Consider the following 22,197-nt stretch of genomic DNA (forward strand, 5'->3'; position numbering starts at 1 on the left):
AAGTTTAGCTATTTGTCTTTAAAAACAAAAATAGAACCCCCAATAAAAAGTGAAACATGATACTGCAGTAGTATGGCCCTGACTAAAATTAGTTATGAACCAACGTCACAGGCGAAGCAGACTTCATTTTTGCATTTGAGAGCCGGATCAGGTTTCATTAGCGGAGGAAACGACTTGTCCACAGATTCACAGAAAACAAAAGCTTCTAAAACAATTAGAAAACTCAAAGGATATAAAGAAATGGATGAATGGTTAAATTAAACAATGTTTTGTATATGTAAGAACTGGTTGGTGTCACCGAGGTTTGACTGGGTATTTCATTTTATTCTGCTTATTTCCTGCCGTTTTTATTGTTTGTTTGTCCAAACTTTGTCTCCTTTTGCTTTTGTGTGACCAAACAGTCTAAACCTTTTGTCACATGGGACATGTGATTTCTGAGCCAAAAAATTACTTTTTTTAAAAAGAACTAAAACGACAAAACAAACATAGTATATATATATATATATATATATACATATATCTTTTTATTGAACAGGCTCAACAACAAACTGAGAATACAAGAATTTTAAAGAAACAAGAAGTCTGTTTTTTTGTTGTTTGTCTTGTTTTGTTTAAATCACTGTAGATCCAAACCTTAAAAGGGATTTTGCACATTATTGAAAGAAAAGCTTCCAGTTTGAAAATTCTTTTGGGCTTGGACAAAACATAAAAGAATAAATTCAGCTAATCCTCGGCAATAAAAGCAGAGTTTGGGTCCCACTTTTATCAATCCAGGTATAATCAATGAATAAAAAGAAGGTTTTCGTTCTCTAAAACCTTTTTTCTAACTAAACGTCAGTTGACAGGTCTGGCCTAACTAACTATGGAATCAAAGAGAAAGCAAAAAGTGTTTGATAAAAGACAAATACTTTGCAATATTTCCTGCTGAAAGAAGAACTGTGTGCCTACACACCTTCCTGCCGCAGCAGTAGCCCAGGCCCTGCATGACGGGGTCGATCTCCTGCTCGAACACCTCGGCCAGTTTGGAGCAGTACTTGTAGACGCGGGACGTTTTGCGGTTGTACAGCCAGGCGTTGTTGAACATCAGCCAGATGTCGTCCACGTACTGCCACGGGTCCTGGTACTGACCTGCAGCGACACAAAACGCCACGAAGACGGAGCCAAACCCCGGCTGGTCAGTTAGTGCCTGATCACTGATAGATCCAGAGGTTTAAATGACTCTCTGGTTAGTAGAAGAACTTTACATTAAAATATAAAGGGAGGGTCTCACTTATTGGTTAAGTAACTTTGACGTTTTGCCGTCACTTGATGGGACATGCTGAGTCGTGCATTAGTCATGAATTTTTTCCACCGTCTGTCACATTACAGCCTCAAACTTTAGTGTATTTTATGTGACAGACCAACACAAAATATCTCATAAAAAATATCTCAACAGCAGTTTTATTTTTTTTTCTCTAAAATATCAACAAATAAATGTGGTATGGATTAGTTTTCAGTCCACCTGATTTAGCTCTGGACTTTAATTAGGCCATTCTAACACTTGACAATGCTTTGTTCCAAACCATTCCTATGGGCATTAACTGTATGCTCTGGTCACCATCCACCAGTCGGGAGCTCCATTTACTGACCAACATCTGACTACACAAAACTTTATTTAGGGGGACCAGAGCAGAGGGGGGTGAAAGTTGTCGAATATTTTAAAAGGAGGATCAGATTTTCCGTCTTACGTCACAGTTCTCCGAGGCAACTTTCATCGGTTTATCACTTCAAATCCAAGTAAAATAGAGATGTGTATAATTTTTTCACGGTGTGGAAAACGCAGGCAGAATTAAGTAAACAAAATGGAATCCACAATATTCATGTTCAGTGGATGCGAACGTGGAAGCTAAGCGTCAAAACGCTGGCAGTCATCACTTCACTGGAGATGGAAGAAATAAAAATGAACAAAAGGTCCTGTTCTTCAGGGCATGAGCTCTTACTATTTACTGTTTTGGGTTTTTAAGCATTCTGATCAACTCTAAAGTATTTTAATAAGGGATATTCTCTTTTACTTTAAGAACAAGATTCTTAGTTTTGCTCATAATGATCAAAATAGGAAAAAATAAAGGGGAAACTCTTTAGCAGCTTGTAAAACCACAACATTTTGTTTCATTTGTGATACAGAATAGCAGGAAATGTTGACCTCTACTCATCGATATGGTCCATCTATTTTTCTATTCACACTGTAATCAGGTACTCCTTGGGCTGGTAAATATGGTTATGGTTCAAGGTGTAGAAATACTCTGATAAGTTATGTATTCCAGCAGACAGACAGACAGACAGACACTCACCTGTATCTAACTTTCTCTTGATAGTGGACAGGTCCATCGGGTTCTTCACTATGTCAAAGTAGTCCTGTCCAAATGTTTCAGAGGAAATGTCATTAGACACATGCTGACACAGTCCAGACAGAAGCTTTGTTTCCATTACAAACGTTTGCAAAACTTTGTCGATATTCCACTAATTTCAAAAATACACTGTGGTGATACGCTGTGTTTCCATTGAATAAGAAACACAATTGAAATCAATGAATAAATTTGTTTGTGTGACAAGTCATTAAGAAACATGACCTTCCAACTACTTATTGCTGTTTTGTCTTCTTGACCAGCAGTGAAATCCGGTTTTTGACTTGTGCTGCGAAAAAAGTCTTTCTATTGTAGCTTTGATGCGGCAAAAAAAACTCACGGTAACGGAAAAACGTTTGACTCTTTTCGAAACGGCTGTTTCTATTAAGCAAATGAATTCTTGTGATTCCAATTAGTGCAGCTGTGTGGTTAATGGGGAAAAAAAGATGTGCAATACTGTATATTTAGATATCAATCCAATATCAAGTAAAAACAGGGCCTGTATCGCTGATACCGATACCTTTTATTCAAGTTGGATATTGATATATAATCAAACTACTGGCGTTTTTATTGTTCCTATTTTCTTTGAATTATTTTGTTCAAATAATTCGGATAATAAATTCTGGGACAGAATTTGGACAAAGTCTATATATGCATCTACAAAATAATTTAATCACATATTAACATGATTTTTGTGCATTTTTCCTAAACAAAGTGGAAAAATTATCATTTGAGAGAAAGCCAAGAAACAAAACAACAAACAAAATTATTTCTGAGGTAGAGTTGAGAATACAAACCTAAATAAAATTTCAAGATGGAATTTTAAACTAACTATCAATCTTAGCACGCTAATGCTAATACCGACTTGGTATTGATGTTACTGATATTTTGGATGGATCCGCCCACCTTTAGAGGAAACGCAGCTATAGTAGGAACATGGAACTGGTAGTTATGAGAGAGAACAGGTTGAGGACATTGGACATCGTTCTCACTCAGAATACGTACAGGTATGCAGAGCAGCTTTGGGTCCACAGGCATTCTGAACGGGAGGGATTCTGGGTCTTGTCGGTAGAGAGACTCCAGCGTGGGCATGAGGGCCTGACGAAGCTCCTCTGGCTTGAAGACTATGAAATTATGGCGAGGGAAAAAAGTGAAATTTAACTCAACTAGTCTGTGACGTAGTATTTTCAGCTGTGTAAAACAACGCCTTACTCTTCTTCTTCACAGGAGCCTGTGGAGCAGCTGCCTCCGAACTCTCCTCTAGCTTCTTCACTTCGGTCTTCATGGCCGCTGACGGCTTGGACGTGTCCATGGGGACTCCTTTCCCTCCGTCTCCGGAACACTCCTCCTTCTTAGGTTCTAGTTTGATGGGTTTTTCCTCCGCTTTGTGGTTGCTCAGCTTCCCCCCTTTGGAGCAACTGCCCGAGTCGCTCTCCTCCTCCTCATCCTCGTGCTTCACTTCTGCCTTGGGCTCCATCTTGGTGGCGGAGGCGTCCAGCGGCGGCTGCTGGGACGCGGCGTCCAGACTGCCGACGGAGGCCGGCGTCATGGCCTGGCTGTCTGCTGGGAACGAGCCCTTCTGGGACAGCTGCAGGGACCATTACAGACAGACTCCAGTTAATTGGATTAAATTAACAGAAAATATTTACAAAAAGTGGCGACAAAGTATGAGGGCTGGTTCTGAGGATTTTTGTTTGACTTATGGGACTATAGCTAAAATATTGGCAGAATAAAGACGGAATTTTACCAGAACGTCTTAAAATTATAAGGAAGAAAAAGTTGTTTTAATAAGAAAAACAGCTTCTACAGCTACTAAGATCTATTATGACCATTTGATTATTTCTTCTAAATGAACCCGGTCGTTTCCTCAATCGTTTTAAAGTTCTGTTGCTGCTAATAATCTGATGCTGAAATGAAAATACGTCATCTTTTAGCATATCTGAAAATTTGTTACCAAGCAACAACTTTACAAGTTTATCAACATTCCTCATTTCATTTTTTTTGTGTAGGAGTTACTAATAAAATGCTTATAAAATTATTAGTTAGTTTTCTTGATATTACAACTTTACTTTTGTAAAGTCTTAGCCTGGACCTGATATTCTCATGTAGAGTTGACCTGAATTCAAAGGTCAACTCTACTGCTACTGCTGTGAAACACACTTATAACACAAGATGGCCGCCCTGGGCGAGTTTACGACCGTCATAAACTCTAGGATGATAGATTGTAGGGCTGAAACGATTCCTCGAACGATTACAGTACCTCGATTATTAAAATTCCTCGAGGAAGATTTATCTGCCTTGAAGCTTCGTTATTTAATGCACCGTGTTCCGGCTGGGTTATTATTAGCGCTGTGCAGAATTCTCACTTCCGCCTGAGTTGGCAACAAAAGCTAAGTGTTAGCAGCATAACGTCCAGTTTTCACGTTCGGCCTGGAAAGATTTTACTGATTGATGATAATGTCCGGGTTTTTGTCATTTTTCGGGGGACCAATAAGCATCTTTAAAATGACGGGAGCGATGCCTGGAGTACGGCAGCTTTTCTCCTCCTGGAGCTGCTGGTTCAGAGCGAACAGCTGGGTGCAGCGCTGCAGGTGTATTTATACAGGTGAGCCGATAGACTGAACGCTGTGGGCGGCTGCACATTAGATGATTAACGTAAGTGTAGCTTTACGGATGAACCGGAAAAATTTTTTCATATCATCCCGATCTCAACAGGGAGTCTCAACGTAACTGGTAGATGTTTCTGTGTGTGACGAACGAAGGTGTTCAATCCCGTCGCCAACATGAACACAAAAACTATAAATGTCTGGGCAAGATGAGAGTTCATCTATTAAATTGATTGAAGATGAAAACATAAACTAAAAGCTGGAGTATAGACATTTCTTCATTAGCATATTTGTGAGCCTGCCTCTTTATTATTAAATTGAATATAATTTCAGATTCTTGTATAACTTTTCTTCATGTTAACTTAGAAAGTGAGCTATTATTGTTACAGGTTAATTTTCTAAGCTACAGAAAAGTCATTGTTAGGGAAGCTCAAATGTGTAAAATTGTACTGATGTTGATATTCAATAGTAAAACTGCTGTTATGTTAGATTTACCAATGTTTTATTTTAGCTCTTTTTTATCCAATTACTCAATTAATCGTAAGAATAATCGATAGATTACTCGATTACTAAAATATCCGTTTACAACAGCCCTAATAGATTGTCCTAGAAATTACTGAGATAAATGATAATATTGTCATTTTGAGATTAACTGATATAATAACGGCAAAATAATGCAAGTTCATCCTCTCGGAGATCAACTAACTTTTGTTGTAATTTTGTACAGAACACTTAACACTGAAACTGGAAAATATTTTAAATATCCAAAACAAAATATAACAACAAAGAACAATAAATAAAGTGGAAATAAAAACCACACATGACCAAAACCATAAAAAAAATAATTAATTATTATGTTTCTGTAAACAAAATTGCCCTTTAAAAAATATTCATCAGAATGGAAAATATGGAGCTCATTTAATTTATCATGCAATTAATAGATTTATTGCTTGTTGTGACAGACTGAGACTGTACTACAGAAACTAGATTTTTTCAATGAAAAAAAAATCCTGATTTTCAAAAAATGTAATCTACAATAGCCAAAATCTCAATGAATCGATGAAATCGATTTATGACCCAGCCCTGCTTTATGATTGGACTGAATAGATTTATACTTGAAATAAAAAGAGCAACGTCTTGCAAATAAAACTTAAACTAATAAGATTTAATTATTTCCTTTAGAACAGGAGGAGCTGCAGCTCTAACTAACCGGAGTGCGGGGCAGCTGAGCGGCATGCGGCGTGGAGCTGGGGGCTAGTCCGGGATGAGACGGAGTGGTTGAACCCGAGGGTCCCATGTGTTGCTGCTGGAGGGGCTTGTTGGAGCCAGGCCCCTGGCTGAGTTGATTCTGCTGAAGGGCCAGCGGGGGCCCCGCCAGCTGAGGAGCGTTGGGGGTGTGTGGCTGCGGCGTCTGGGAGCCCGCTAGTCTGGGGGGCGTCTGGTGGGGCGTTGGGGAGCGACTGTGTGCCGGGGAGGGTGAGCTGCCACGCATGGGTCCCAGGTGGGGCATGGAGTTGGCTTGCTGGTTGGAGTTAGATGAGGTTACGGATGGAGCGGGGGTGCCAAGAGATGCGTTGGGACCGCCGCCTCCCACGCTCTGGGGACCCATGGGCCCCACAGTGGGGACCCCACTGGGACCGCCCACTGAACCGGGCTGTGCCAGAGGACTGGCCACGGAGAGAGACGGAGGAGTTCCCATCTGGGCCTACAGGGAGAATGAGGAGGACAGGGTTCACCAGCTCATATTTAAAACTTTTAAAGATCTTTTAAGACCACAATGAATTAAATCTAAGAGCTGTGATGTACAAAAGACAATAACATATTTTATACTATAGTGTCAATGAAACATCATATGGGCTGGCAACAGAAGTGAACCAATGGCGAAGACAAACTTGCCGATAATCTGCACCCACGATGGAAGCAAACAAGCTAACTAGCGGTAGCCTCGGTCGGCTCAAGTTACAGAACAGGATGAAGATGTCTGAATGCGACTCAAAATTTTGCCTGACAGAAAAGTCTTGCGAAAAAAATAAACTACATGTAGTACAAGTCATTTTTTTCCCAAAAGTTTTTTTTTTCCTAAAACATCTTTGGGAGGTGGTGATTTCTTTTCTCTTTTTATTTTTTAATGAAGAGATTATTGAAAATGTTTGTCATATTCTCAGCATATACTCAATTAAAGAAAAGCTAATGTCTGGTTCAAGCGCCTGATTTTAAAAACCTAAGAAACCACGAACATGATAAAAAAAAAAATCTTAGCTATTGCAGGTTTGCTTGTACAGTGTTTGGCGCCGAGCCACAAGACAGGAGTAACACACCTGTGAACTGATTTCACTCACCACCATTCAGATTTCAGATAGAGAATGTCACAAAACCTCTCAATAATGTCAAGACCAAACATGAGTTCGGAGTAAATAAACATGGCCGACAGGGAAGAATTAAAGGAATGTGAGTCTTCCTACCTGTACCATCCCGCCCTGGGCTCCAGGCTGGGCCAGTCCAGGCTGAGGTGCTCCAACTCCAGGTCCTGACCCAGGAAACTGTCCATGAGACAGATACTGGGTCGGCATTGTGTTGACGTTGGGCTGTCCCACTCTGGGCCCAACCATTCCAAGCTAAATGAGTAAATGCGTAAAAAAAAAAAAAAAACAATTTTTTTTTTTTTAATTGTCTTTAATTAAAAAGTCATCTCTATGGAGATGTCCAAGAAACAATAAATGGCTCTACTAGCTGTAGCTTAAAACAAAATAGAGCAAAGCGCTGACCTGGTTGCCAGATGCTCCCATAGGAAGAGGTGGTGTTGACCTCTGACCCATAGCTGGCATCCCCATCTGATTGAACTGGTTCATACCTGACAAAAACACCCACATAATGTTAGGAATAAAAAATTGTTTAGTGGAAAATTGACTTTTTTTGTGCAATTAAATCTTATCTGAACAGATAAAACAATCCTTCGAGGAAGTTCCCTACCTGGGTTTTGCATCCTGTTGATCTGATTGGGTACAGGCGGCCGCACCATGGATGGATCAGAGAGAGGGCCGTCTGCAGAAAGGAGGTAGACAGCGACACCCATGAGTGCAAAATGGGAGAAAGTAGAACTGCAGAGTTGATTTACTGAGGCGCAGGTTGCAGAAGTTAGAAAAATGAAAACAGCTGTGACGACCAGTTATTTATACTCCAAACCCAAGATTTCTATGCAACGCATCGGAGTAAAAACAGAAATAAAAGGTTAGGCACTGGCATGAGAATCTAGATGTCCACTTACTCTGAGGCAGCCCGGTTGGTGACTGACCCATGCCGGGCCCGGCTGTGCCCTGTTTCTGCAGCCGAGTCCGTCTTTTCTCCTCCAGCTCCTTCTGGATCTTATAGATCTTCTCCGCCAGCAAGTGATAGTACTCAGCCTGGGAAAAAAATTAAAAAGAAGAAAAAATCAGAACGGCAGAACCACCAATGAAGAAGATTGAAGTCTGTATATTCCATTTATATTTTATTTTTGTGTAATTGGTGAGGTTGAGAAGAGAGCAGCTTACTCTGCTGTTGGCCGACTCGTACATGTCTCCCTCTACCTTCCGGGCGTAGGCCACCAGGTTCTCCATCCGACGGTCTTTCAGCGCGGCAGGATCCGGAGTCGGAAAGATGGCCTGGACACTGTGAGCGAACAAGCAGACGAGAAGAGGTTAATGGACGAGGGAACAGCAGAGTCTGTGACTGACTACCAGAAAGCTGTGGATAGTTGTCATGTGGAAGGAAACTGATGCATGGGTTTCAAAGGTTCAGAATTAAAATTCTGAATTTACAGTGTGGCATGCATTTGTATTCAAGCCCTAAACTGTAGTATCCCTGAATAAAATGTAGTGCAATCAATTGATTTCAGAAGTTATAAAATTAGTGAATAAAATCCACCTGTGAGTAACTCACACCGCATCAACACGACGAAGGAACACAGACGAGTTAGAAATAAAGTTTAAATTGAAGCTAGAACGGTTCAATCAATCATCTCAAAATGGAAGGGGGTGGCAGCATCATGAAGATGCTGTTTTTTTCCCTTTGGTAGAAACGTGCAAGTTGGCTACAGTACTCAAACGGATGGAGTTAAATACTAGGAAAAGTAGTTTAAGCTACAATGTAATGGTTTAGATTACAGCACAATCATGTGTTTAAATATCCTAGTCAAAGTCCAAACCTGAATCCAGATAAGAAACTGTGGAAAGGCTTTTAATAGAAAGTTACTCAGACACTAAAAAGAGCAAAAAATAAATAAATGAAATAAAACTATAGCGTGCAGAGCTGCTGGAGACACTGAAAGGCGCTTCCACAAAGTGTTGACTCAGGGAGTTGGATGCAAATAAACGCCACACTTATCAGACTTTTCTTGCCAAACATCTCAGAAAAATCAGACGTCATTTCCAATCCACTCCACAGTGATGCGCCACTTTAATTTGGAGTATTTACATGAAATCCTAATAAAATAAGTTGATGTTTGTGCTTTTAACGTGACAAAACGTAGAAAATCTCAAAGGGTTTTCGAAGTGGTGACACAAGTCGAAGTGTGTTGTGTTTTGCTGGTGACTCTTACAGCTTGTGCACCAAGTGGTTCCGGAGGTCCTGTGTGATGTCTTCATGCCAGCCTTTCTTTATCCCTGTGGCGGAGGGAGGGGCTGCTGTGGGCATGGATCCGACTCCCACAGCATCATTCATCAAACTGGAAATAATATTTAAAAAAAACAAAATGGAGTATCATTAAACTGATTTCTTGATATTTATCACACATCGTGGTGCCATTTCTTACCTTTGGTTATTCACATTAAGATGCATCATGGTGTCCTGTAGTAAACTGGCTTGTTGACTCTGAGGGGGGCCGCCCACGCCGCCATTGACCCCGATCGGATTCACACCTACACAAATAAGAGACTGGCTTTATACAACTCTGATGTCATTTCTTCTTTCCTAACAGAACGCTCACTTATTGGGTGACTTTTGTCTGCAGTTTCACTATAAATAATTCAGTTTCATCTAAATTTTCTGGAGGATTTTGGCAATAAGGCATTACCCAGGTTGGGGTGGGCAATACGGACTTAAAGGTTTTATCACAATATTTTGCCGTACTATTGCGATAACGATAAAAGTGACGATATTAAGTATTTATTTCCTCACTTTTAGGTAACTGTATGACATTAAGTGTATTTTCATTGAACATATAATTGCACAATTTGACATTTCAAAAATAAATTTGCTTAATAGAAATTTGGAAAATATTTTGGTTTTTCATAAAACGTCTTGGCGTTAGGGTGAGGGGGTGTTTCTGGCTGTATTAAAAGTGGTTTATTTTGGGCGTGCCGTAGCGTGACCCGTATTTGGAGGCCTTGAGTCCTCGACGCGGCCGTCGCAGGTTCGACTCCCGGACCCGACGACATTTGCCGCATGTCTTCCCCCCTCTCCTTCCCTGTTTCCTGTCAGCCTACTGTCATATAAGGGACACTAGAGCCCACAAAAGACCCCCTGGAGGGGTAAAAAAAAAGAAAAAAAAAGTGGTTTATTTTGTTGAACTGTGACAGAAACACTTTCTTCACGAGTCACATGATCAACAACCAGATGTTGGTGCAAACCACGAAGAAGACGACAGCAAGTAGTTTGAGGATGATGGTGTGGCATGTTTTTCAGTGACATAACAAAGTGTGATTTGTATTACACATTATTTTCAAATTTACTGATATTTATTGACGTTTTCATTTCAGTGGAGAAAATAGTAAAACTGACAAAAGTGACAGTTTGGGGGGGTGGGTGGGGGGGTGTTAAACGTCATTAATTGGAATTTATCATAACCATACATTTAAATTCTTCTAATAAATTTATCACAATAAATTATGAACGATGCGATAATTGCCCAGCCCTGAAACCAGGTAGAGAACAGATTATTCTGGAATTACTTGGATGTTTTCTGTTAGCTTAGCTTGTTTTGTTTAACTTACTCATTGGGTTCAGAGGCCTCATGCCGGCCTGACCTTGGCTGGCCACGTTGGGTGGACCAGTCTGACCCTGGATCTGGTTTCCCTGGTAGGTGAGACCCAGGGCGGCGTAGGCTCTCTCTATTGAACTGGGGTCAATCTGGCTGGGAGGGTTGATGTTGGGAGTACTGGGCTGACCACCGGGGACCGAACCCAGCGAGCTTCCCAGTCCTGAACCTGCTGCACTCAGCAGAGCTGTGAGGACAGCAAGAATAATATTGGATCAGTGATTATTTAGCTCCTCTGCTCAAAAGCATCAACAACAGTGATTTCAACAAATACATTTAAAACGTCTATGCAAAAGCTTCTAAAAGAGCAGAGTTTACAAGTGAGGTGAAAATGAGGTTGTTGGTTCTAATCCATTACCAAGCAAAGCTTAATCTTAGAATTAAAATGTCTACAAGCTACTGGAGTAGTCAAAGCTAATAAAATTATAGAAAAAAAGCAGATGTACAGTATTTGGGAACAAAATAAGAAACAGTGTAGATGTGTCGGTTTGGTCAGATACAGACACTCACACTGCGGGTTCCTCTTGTCCCCGGCGTTCTTCAGTGGCAGACAAACAGGACAGTCGTGGCGCGTGCAGTTCTTCCAGTGGGAGATGATCTGTCTGGAGGAGGCACAGTGAGCCACTGCAAAGGGAAAGAGGAGATGGGGGAGACACAAAGTACAAAATGTGAAAATGAAATATGAGCACATGAAGAACGGTAAAATTATCGATGAACTGATTTCAGTTTTCTGACCAATCATCGATCTTTAAAAAAACCTGAGCTGCCCAGTCTGATATTGACCAATACTGATATTTTGTCTAAAATTCTCTAAGTTGACAACAAGGCCCTGATTTCAGTAAACCATTAATGTGAAGACATAACCTCTCTGTCTGTCAGTCCTCTCCCACAGCAGACCAAAAGGGAGCAGTGGCTGATTCTCAGACCTTTGCAGATGTAGATAAGATCAGAAACTTATGTAAATATCAGCCGATCACCCATTAAGAAAATCAGAACCGATTTGTTAGCACCCAGCGTCTTAGCGCTGTCAATCATGCACATGTACACGCTACTCACATCATCCCACCTTTCTCTCTGCTACGCTAAAGCTGAATTTCAATAGCAGAGTCTGCCATGAATGCTAATGTTAGTTAGCATTTCCTGGAATGGCAAGTTGTTTCTCTGCCATTAGCACATTTAGTAGTGCATATACAAGGTTTATTGGCAGCTCTAAGCCCCTCCTCCTGACTCTGACAGCAATAGCAGTTCAGGGGGTCTCATACCACACTGTCAGGATATAATGTCAGTTTAACCAAATATGTTAAAAACAGATTTTTTTTTTTTTTTACAAAGTCATATACTGCAGCTATAAAAGCTGAACTTCAGCAGAGTCAAACATACTTCCAGAGAAACGCAGTCATCATATTAGATCTGTCTGACATAAGGTAACAAGTTTACAGCGCTGTAACTCTCACCTTGACAGGACTTGCCGGCCTGGCAGTGGGTCATGTGGTTCAGGACGTTCTTCATGGTGCGACAGTGGGGCAGGTTGCACTGCCGGACCTCTCCGTTGGCCTGCTCCCGCCGCTGGCACTTGTGCGCGTGAAGCAGGAGGACCAGCTGCTGCTGGATCAGCTTGCGCTTCTCGGGGTCTGCTGTGGGTGGCGCTCCGGCCGCAGCGGACGCTGCGGAGGCCTGCGTGTTGTATCCTGCCAGGCCCGCCTGCGCGCTGGGGACCATCCCTGGTGCTCCTCCCACCGGTGCACCCGTTGGACCGCCCACACCCGGCTGCGGCTGCTTGGTGGCCCAAAAAGGGAAAGCAGCAGAAGACGGGGGCAAAAAAAAAAGTTGCTTGTCATGAAAAGTATTCTGAAGAAGCGGTAAAAACAATGCCTGTGTTTGGCTCGTCATAATTAAATCTGAGTGCATGCCTTACCATGGCACCCATTCCTTGCATTGACTGGGTCTTCTTGTCCACATTGAACTGGCCCAGGTTGTTGGCCATGGGCCCTTTGTTCTGGAGCTGAGGGCCCAGCCCTGCAGCTCCCAAACCCTGACCTCCTTGATATGGACCTCCAAACGAGCCGCCTGGGTTTCCCATCATGCCCGGCTGCAACAGAATGCATCAAAAGAAAAAGAGTGAAATTATCTGTCTGTGAACTACAGCCTTTTCATTAATAATTATTGACTTCAACAAGAACTTATGCCATGCTGAAAAGTTACTTGTAAGTCTTATTTCAAGTCTACCAAGATATCTGAACTAGAAACTAGACCAAAAGTACTTTGTAAGATGTGGAGTTTTTGGGATTGTTATCATCACTAAAATTGTACAGACTTACAACTGTAGCTACAGAAGAATCTTGTTATAATATTTTGCAATTAAGTTGTCAGAAATAATCCAAACAACTTCCATTTCATGCTTTTCTTTCTTTCTAGTCTTTCCCTTATAGTCCAGTACAGAGCGTTGTGTGTAATTACTGCTTTATAAATAAGTAAACTTGCTTATCTCTCCTCAACCATGTAAACTCTATACGATGCAATAGTTGCATATGAACCATTTGTGAAGATTTAGACTTAAATGTCTTCCAGCTGTAATATCCCAGTCAGGGATAAAGGAAACTGATTCCTTGGGATAAATCTCCAAACAAGCTTAAGATGCTAAATACAATTTGGGTCAGGCGTGGGAAGTATGAATTTGAAGTTTTAATCACAATAGTTTGGTGAATGTATTGCAAAAACAGTCTTTTTTGAGACAAATGTTTCACTGCTTGCAGACTAGACGCTTAGAAACCAAAGTTACAGAAACAGAGGTGGGACCAAGTCATTGTAGTGCAAGTCCTAAAGTTTCCATTTAAGGTTTTTAACAAGTTATTTGACCAATTATGTAATTGAATCAGAGAAACAATAGTTTGTTTTGTAATGAATTGAAAAGGGGTTATTTTGTTTGGCAGGACAACTAGCAAAAAGAAATTAACTTTAGAATCATTTGAAATTCAGAGCTGTTGTTGCTTTTTACTGTACATATTAACCAAAATAATGAAAACCTCCAATAAATTTAGAAAATTATTAACTAATTGACCAATGATGAAAATGTTTTAAAAAAATCTGATTTCTACAAAAAATTATACCCATGTTAACCAACTACAATAGCAGTAGCACATATGAGTAAGATCAGACTATTAAATTAACTCAAATTATGTATAATAACCATATGAACAGAAAATATGTGATCAAGTTTATTTAATCAGACATGGTCTCTAATTGTTAATGAATCTAATTGATTCTGATAAATCCATCTCAACCAAATAATCAACCATTGAGGTTTGAAAGCATTTACAATTTTGATGATATTTTTTGTTCGTGCTATATGTAAAGATATGGCCCACCAGTGTCCATGGTGATTTTTTTTTTCAAACTATTTTACTATGAAGTTAAAATGATTAGAAACCAGAAAATAAAGAATCAGAAAAACAGAAAGTAACAAACATAGCAAGTCCAACAACAGCCGTCATTTGTGCTTTTAAAGTTTATAATGCTTGTTTTTTTAAGGCTCGTTTTTTCATTTAGCACAATTTCTTTTAATAAAACAATCTCATTTGCCAGGTTTTGTATAATTATTCCAAAAAATTGTTTTTAAAATAATGTTTAAAACTTGGTTTATGTGTTTTTAAAATGGTGGCAATTCTTTGTTTTGATGCATTTACTTAAGGCTGCTGATCACCAATCAGAGCTGATCAATGGACAAATACTGACAGGTGCATTACCAATAATAATAATAATAGTCTATTGTATTGTATTTCATGAACTTTTACTGCGGCTCCTCTTACATATTTTCATGTAGCATGGCTCACTACGCAGTCGTTCTACTTGATGTAGATCCGTCTCAACAGTAAATGTACATCAAAGGATTCATGTTCAGACCCTTGTGGCTTTCATGCAAAGTACTTAAATCAGTGGTCCCCAAACTACGGCCCGCGGGCCAGATGCGGCCCGCCTCCACATTTGGTCCAGCCCCCTGAACAATACCAGAGTATTTTCATATATGTGCATTTTTATTTGATAAGTTGGACTTTTGCAATAAAATAAATGTTCCTTAGTAATGAACTTTATTTATTATTAACTACTAGTTAGTAACTATTTTATACATGCATATAATTGACCCTAACCCTTTTTTTTATGTGGAGAACCCAGTGTTATTTGGTTATTATTTATTTCATAAATAGTGTTATTTCCTGACTTTTGTTCTCTGAAGAATCCAGAAAAGGTTATTTGATTGTGCTTTCTGAAAAACAATACATTTTTATGTTTAGCACTCTTACAATCGTCACACTTTTTCTGTTACAAACTGACCCCGGCCCCCCATCAGAGAAGGGACAAGTTATGTGGCCCTCACAGGAGAAAGTTTGGGGACCCCTGACTTAAATGATCCAAAAAGCTTCCTTGTAACATCACTTGATTGAATAGCATATCAAATATTGTAAGACTAATGTTTTCCTAATATTAAGAAACATTTTCTATCTGTAGACTGATTAGTTGCCTCTGCAACCAAACTCCAGGTTTCCCCCCCCACAACATGAATGCATGTCTGTTGGTAAGAAATGTGATTTTTGTTGAGGTATAATAAAATATAACTCTATAAATAAGTTCATGTTTCAGGCTGATCAACTATAAAATTGCCTACAACGTTGGCTAATAATTTAATTAGAACCGAAAAAATGACTTTATTTTTCCCTTTAACCAAACACAGTAATGTGTTGGTTTCCACATGTAACATGAGCATCTTCATCTGGATGTGACTGAACTCCATCAGCTCTCCATGTGAACAGGCTCAGGGCCCCTACCTTGTTCATGGCTCCATGCTGTTGGCCCCTCATGACTCCCGGCCCCGCGGCTCCCTGCTGCTGCAGCGTGTCGGCCAACATGTTGCCGCTGCCGGCCATCCCCTGGTTCCCGAAGCCCATCCTGGGGGAGCCGTTCATCACCTGGCTTCCCATCATGCCCGGCTGCTGCTGCTGGCCGTTATTGGCTTTCTGCTGCACGCCCATCATGCCCCTGTTACCCATCATCCCCGGCTGCTGCTGCATCATGTTGGCCTGCTGCTGCGAGAGATGCTGCTGCTGCCCCCCCATCATCTGCTGAGGCCCCTGTCCTGAGGATACCTTTATGTTGGCTAGGTGCTGCCCCATCACTCCGGGGCCTCCGGGGCCACCCATGGCTCCCGGATGCCCTTGTTGACTGGAGGTGGTTGTACGCAAAAGCTCTGACAGTTGCTTGTGCTTGGCCACTGCGTCTTGGCCCCCCCCAACCCCGCCGGGTTCCCCCCCGGGACCGGGGCCAAAGCCCAGCCCCATTCCCCCTGCTGTTCCACCTGCGGGTCCTCTTCCCAAGCTGCTGTTCAGCTGGTTCAGGTCCCCATCGTTGACAAGAACCGGTTCGCTGGGGATGATCAGCTCATCCGGGAGATCGTGCTCCAAGTCCAACAGCGTCCCGAAATCTGAAAAAAGGAAGAACAACAAAAAAAATAATAATCAAAGATTAGAAGAGGTGAGAGGGTTTCCCCTGGTGTATTATAAGACAGGCTTTATTAGTATCTTCACCAGGCTAAGCATTACTTATTCATTTTAGTCGTTTTAAAATGTCTGCATTTTTAAAGTTTTATAACACATAATTATCAAGTGGTATTTTCAAATTTCCTGTCAACTTTAAACATTTTTTAACTCAAAAGAAGACGGGCTGCTGGACGAATGACTGCCCTAACACTCAACCACCGGGCTTAGCAAGATTTCTCAGGGAAACTTTGGGTGACATTATTAAAACACAAAAATGATTTTTTTTTTTTTTTTTAAATCACCACAGTCATGATTTAAAAATGATTTAAAAATAGTCCAATTTCCAGAAGGATTAAGTGAAAAATGCAGTAAACCATTAAGACCAAATTAATAAATCATAGTCATTCCGGCACACATACAAACGCAACGACTACTGATGCACCGATTAGGCCTGTTGCAATAAGCAAAAAATTAACCACACAATAAATTCAAACAAAATAAATTCCATTTGCGTGATTCTAATAGAAACTGGATGATAAAAGTCTTCAGTCTGGTGCTTCGGTGTCAATCAGCCCTTTTTAGAGGAACTATTTAAAGAGACTATAATTCATTTTATTTCTCATTTCTGATTTGTTTATTTATTTTGGATATTTAAAACGTCTTCCAGTTTCCAGTGCTAAATGTACATTAGAATTTAAAGTTTATTATTTGAGATTGTGTTTTTGCATCATGTCATGAACATTATTATATTGCTTAAAAACGATTTCAAAACAATATTATAGTTTAGCGCAATTACTAGACAATTTACTGTATAGCAGGTCTAGCATCGAAACATACATTTTGGCAGCTATTGATATAAATATCGCTGTTATCAATATTTATAGATGTTATATATATTTCTATACTCTTTCAACACTGTACAAAAAATAGAAACACCGCTGACATCGTTTCTTTGCTTCAGTTAAACACCCATCATTACCATCAGATGCCCAATGGACAGATGCACAAACCCACTTTTTCTCAAAACAAAACAAGAATCATAGGAAATGAAAATGCATTTTATTTTCATTACTGTAGAGATTTTAAATGAGTTCTCACAGAGAGTGAAAACATATGAAAACTGATGGGAGTCTTTGCGAATCCAGCTCCTTGCTGTTTCTTAACACCCGTCAAGTTTCTAGAAGCCAAGAATGACGTGCAACACCAATTTCTACACAAAACTCAATTTTGTAATATTTTTGTTAAGAAGATAAACTAAAACCACATGTCGTCAGCGGCAACCACATGTCAAATAATGTCCGAAGTCATTTTGACAAAAGTTTATTTTTGGACTAAACATCTTTTGAAAAGAAAAATTGTGGTGATTTTTAACCAGCCTTTTGTCACGTTTTTTTTATTTATTTATTTTATCTTAACAAAAAAAAACAATTTTGTCAAAAAAACAACTGATGACAATAAATTTGTGTTTTTATTTAAAGGATTTTCTGAATTTTGTTCATGATTTCCGCAAATGTAAAAGGCCACGTAACCATGACAGCACACCTCACCTTCCAGGAAAGAAATCAAAAATCAAAGTGAAATTTAGATGTAAAATTTGTTTTTATTTTTTGCAATTTACATGTTGCACATTTTAGCTCCAGACTGCACACTTCAATGTAGTTATTGCAAAAGTGTTCAGTCTACATATTTTGTTACGTTAGATCCACAAATAGCAACATACGTTTGGTGAGATTTATTTTAAACAACGCATTAGTGCACAATTCTAAGAGAGAAAGAAAATAATAGCTTCGTGACTTTTAAAAAATAAAAATCAGAAAAGTGTGGCAGGCATTTGCAGTCATCTGCAGTTGCAGATGCTAATGTTTTGGGGTTTGGCTCCACCACTTTTTCACATCAGACAGAAACTTTTCACCATTCTTCCTTGCAAAATAGACTCAAGCTGAGTCAGAAAGGACTGAGACCGTCTCCTCAAGCATTCCTTCCAAGTCTTGCCACAAATTCTCAGTTGTGCTTTGACTGGGCCATTCTAATACATTAATACATTTTAATCCAAATCATTTCGTCACAGCTCGGTCTGTAAGAATAAAGTCAGTGTGATAATAGACAGGTAAAAAAAAAAAAAAAAAATCCACCCCAGAACAGTTCTCAGATCAGTGTCTGAACTGCACTTTTTCCAAGTATATTCTCAACTGATTTTAGGTCTGAACTTTGACTGGGACGTTTTAGAGCAAAGTTATGTTATGATCTAAATCATTACATCGGAACTCTGGCTGTATCCTAACTGCACTGAATGAACAAATTAAAGTTGTTTTAGGATGTTTGACCAAGCTTGTGAAGATGCTGGTGGGTTTAAGTGTGATGTAATGACGCAGAATTATCAAATAAATGTGTAATTAAGTAAATTTGTGTCTGTGTTTTAAGAAGGAATAAACATTTTAAATCAATTCAGTACTGTTTTTCCCGAATCAAATCGGTATCGGTCAATACTAAACCTCAGATATCGGTATTGGTATCGGAACAAAAAAAAAAAAAGTAGATCAGTGCATCCTTAGTTTTCTCCAAGGATTGTCGTGAATTTAGCTTACCCTGTTTTGTGTAAAGGAAACCAGGTGCACTGGATTTTATACTGGGGTTTTCGGGTAAAGATGGCCACACTCTCCAGCTTAATATATGAAATAAAACATAGGTAATGCACTGTTTGCTTTCCATTTCACCACTATTTGCTACTCTGTTGTTGGTCTTTCCCGTAAAAAGTGTAAAGTTGTAGGTTGACTTTTGCAAGCCACTGTACTTCATGCCACTGTCACATACAGCTGGGACAATACGTTGCATCCTTGCAACCTTAAGGTTTTCTTGAAGACTCTGCAGTTCCTTCACAAAATACCAGAGAGCTACGTGACATGTGTGAAGCATTCTGGATGGATAACCTGTCAATCTGATGACAAGTTGGTGACAATTGTGCCTGATCATGTTAGAAAGGGCTGAAGTAAAAAAAAAAAATTAATCACGAGCTGTTTATTGTTAACAACTATTCTTGAATTGGAGCAATGTTTGAAGCATGGCGAACTAGATTTCTCCTAGGCCATTATTCCAGTTGTTCCCACAAACCACCAACCAATTAGTAATAATAAAAAAAGCAGGGTAAAAATGACAATTTTAGCTTAACAACAACTGAAGCCCAAATTTACATCTCATACACCGAGAAGTCCCATTTTAAACACTCTGCTTTCACATTCTAACATTTTCAACGACATCTCATCATAGGTGAGACAGAGAGCAGAGCCTTTAATAATGCCTTGTATAATATATCAGCCTATCCAGACAAGTGCCTATGTGACACAATGATAAAGCTCCCCAAACTTTAGCACAAGTTCCCCTGGGACAGAGCTTTTAATCAACCAAGGCGAAGTAGCTATTAGGCACGACATCGTCAGCTGTGGAGCCGTATAGCGCTTGGAGTTAGCCCCGTGGCTAACGCAGCTTCCTCCGGCTAAAATGGCTGTTAGCACGGGAGCTAACAGGGGAGCCCTTCCTCACGTCCGACACACACACTCTCATAGCAAGCTAACGTTAGCGAGCCGCGACAAAAACAGCCAAATAATACCGCCTCGCCGTCCTCCTTCAGTCCCAAACGCCGCCGAAAAACATTTATGTAAACCAATATCACGGCAGCGGTGGATAGGTTAAATCAAAACTTACCATTTCCATCGCTGGCGGAGGCGGAAAGTGCCGGAGAGGAGAGTTTAGGCCTCTTGGCTGAAGGCGGGCCAGAGTCCAGAACGTTCTCGGCCATATTTTTTCGAAATAAAAATATATAAAGTATCCACAATTGCAGACGTTTTCACGCCTTTAGAAGCCCATTCCTTCTCGTTGCCAATATTGCGACTTTTCCCCCTCCGTTTGGGGTACTAAGAGGGGGAAAGTCCCGTGTACAAATTACTCCGCTTTCCCTGGGTTCGCCTCTCGATTTCAGCCTCGGCGCATATCAACCCCCCTCCCCTCCCTCGTCGGATTTTTTGTTCTTTATAAATTTCTGCCAGCGGAGGAGGAGGGGGTCCGTGAAAGTAAAGAGGGGGACACACGCATCTGCTTCCCTCTAGTAAACTTAAAGCGGCTCTTCTGGTGTAAATAAACCGTCCCCGGGTGTCGCCTCCATGGTTGCATCCGTCATTTCAGCCTCCTTTCCTGCGGAGTCAGGATGAAGATAATGTCGGGCAGAAAGGCTCGCTTGGCTGCGAAGTGACGGTGGTGGTGCTGCTGGTGGCAGCGGGTGAGGATGATGGGATGCAAATCAAATGTATAAAACTGACAAATGTGCAGCAAAAATGGACAAAAGTATTTTCATTAATATGTTCGCCATAGTTGTTACAGGTAAATTAAAAAAAAACTCTATTAATGCAGAAACAAACTTGCATATCCTCGTTTTTAAGTGACCATATGCAAAGAGATTTGAATTATTCCAGTCAACAGTTATCTTTGACAGAAGCTCACTGGTTTAATGTTTTGTTGTTGTTGTTGTTGTTTTTATTACTGGAATCAAGCAAACTTTGTGCCCACAACACCAGAGATGATGGTTCAACTCTACAAATCTATAGTCCACAGTTCCTTACAAAGTATTCACACCCACTGAACTTAGTCACATTTTTGTTCCAACCAATTTGAATGTTTTTAGGTGGAATTTTATAAAATACAGCAACACAAAGTAGCCTATGATTATACTGGGAAGAAAAGTGATACTTTTCTTTTTCACAATAAAAAACCCTCTGAAAACCATTGTCTGCTCATATGATTTCAGGTTTTTAATACAAATTTACATTTGTATTTACCCCTGATTAATTCATTCTGCAACCACCTTTTACCACAATTACTGTTGAAAGTTGTTTGGGATGCACACTAAGACTAAACTTTGACTGGGCCATTCTAAAAAATGTATATACTTGGATTTAAACTATTCATTTGTCGTAGAAAAGCAAACATACAGCAAAAATCTAAAGTTCTTTGAGACATCTTAATGCTATTTTTCTGTTGTCTGGAATTTGACTCCATATATCTTCTCATTGATTCTAACTAAGTTAGAATTAATAGTTATGTTGGTCTGTCACATAAAATCCCAGTAAAAGTTTGGGATTATAACATGACAAAATGTGAAGGAATTCCACGAGTGTGAATATTTTTGTAAAGCATTTCATGTATAATTTATTTTAAAGATGTATCTTAAAACCTTTCATGCATGGTCCTCGGTAATATTTTCTTTTCTTGTTTTATAGGTGCCATAACTTCCAAAATAAAATTGAACCAACCCATAAGTGATGTCAAGAATTGTCTATGCATTTAAAAAAAAAAAAAACAACTCTTAAAGTTGAAATTTCAAACTCTAAATTCAAGCAGCAGTTATTATTCCACATATCTACGAGTTACTCTTGATCTCATAGCCTTTATTGCCCCACTCAGCTATATTTTACAACAGGGATATGTTTACAGTATAATGATTCACAACATCAAATAAAACACGATGTTATGAGAATACTGTCTCACATTTCACCAAAACAGAATGTGAGTGTGTTATGTGTTATGATGATAATAAAATTCAACTTTTGCTGTGTTTGCAAGATAATGTTAAAAAAAATAAATGCATATTTAAGAGCACTTATTAAAAATATATGAAA

At 39.8% G+C, this 22,197-nt stretch overlaps 1 protein-coding gene across 3 annotated transcripts in view; it reads right to left on the reverse strand.

Annotated features, from left to right (window-relative positions):
• LOC102226082 (histone acetyltransferase p300-like) overlaps positions 1-20,742 on the reverse strand; it is a 31,976-nt gene extending 11,234 nt beyond the window's left edge. Inside the window, exons 1-18 of one of the 3 annotated variants that reach the window (XM_023340681.1) lie at positions 20,231-20,742; positions 15,824-16,476; positions 12,919-13,092; positions 12,458-12,776; positions 11,508-11,627; positions 10,960-11,190; positions 9,780-9,885; positions 9,567-9,692; positions 8,521-8,638; positions 8,256-8,391; positions 7,961-8,032; positions 7,756-7,841; positions 7,453-7,605; positions 6,201-6,695; positions 3,597-3,972; positions 3,390-3,508; positions 2,331-2,394; positions 953-1,128 (exon numbers count right to left, since the gene is read on the reverse strand). In XM_023340681.1, the coding sequence (XP_023196449.1) occupies positions 953-1,128; positions 2,331-2,394; positions 3,390-3,508; positions 3,597-3,972; positions 6,201-6,695; positions 7,453-7,605; positions 7,756-7,841; positions 7,961-8,032; positions 8,256-8,391; positions 8,521-8,638; positions 9,567-9,692; positions 9,780-9,885; positions 10,960-11,190; positions 11,508-11,627; positions 12,458-12,776; positions 12,919-13,092; positions 15,824-16,476; positions 20,231-20,324 (3,618 nt within the window). In that variant the 5' untranslated portion in view covers positions 20,325-20,742. Of the gene's footprint in view, positions 1-952; positions 1,129-2,330; positions 2,395-3,389; positions 3,509-3,596; positions 3,973-6,200; positions 6,696-7,452; positions 7,606-7,755; positions 7,842-7,960; positions 8,033-8,255; positions 8,392-8,520; positions 8,639-9,566; positions 9,693-9,779; positions 9,886-10,959; positions 11,191-11,507; positions 11,628-12,457; positions 12,780-12,918; positions 13,093-15,823; positions 16,477-20,230 lie in introns of all 3 variants that reach the window. The other 2 variants (XM_023340683.1, XM_023340680.1) reach the window with 2 other exon arrangements.
• Between the last annotated feature and the right edge of the window lie 1,455 nt (positions 20,743-22,197).

This window comes from Xiphophorus maculatus, chromosome 10 (assembly GCF_002775205.1).
Source record: "Xiphophorus maculatus strain JP 163 A chromosome 10, X_maculatus-5.0-male, whole genome shotgun sequence".
Lineage (NCBI taxonomy): Eukaryota > Metazoa > Chordata > Actinopteri > Cyprinodontiformes > Poeciliidae > Xiphophorus > Xiphophorus maculatus.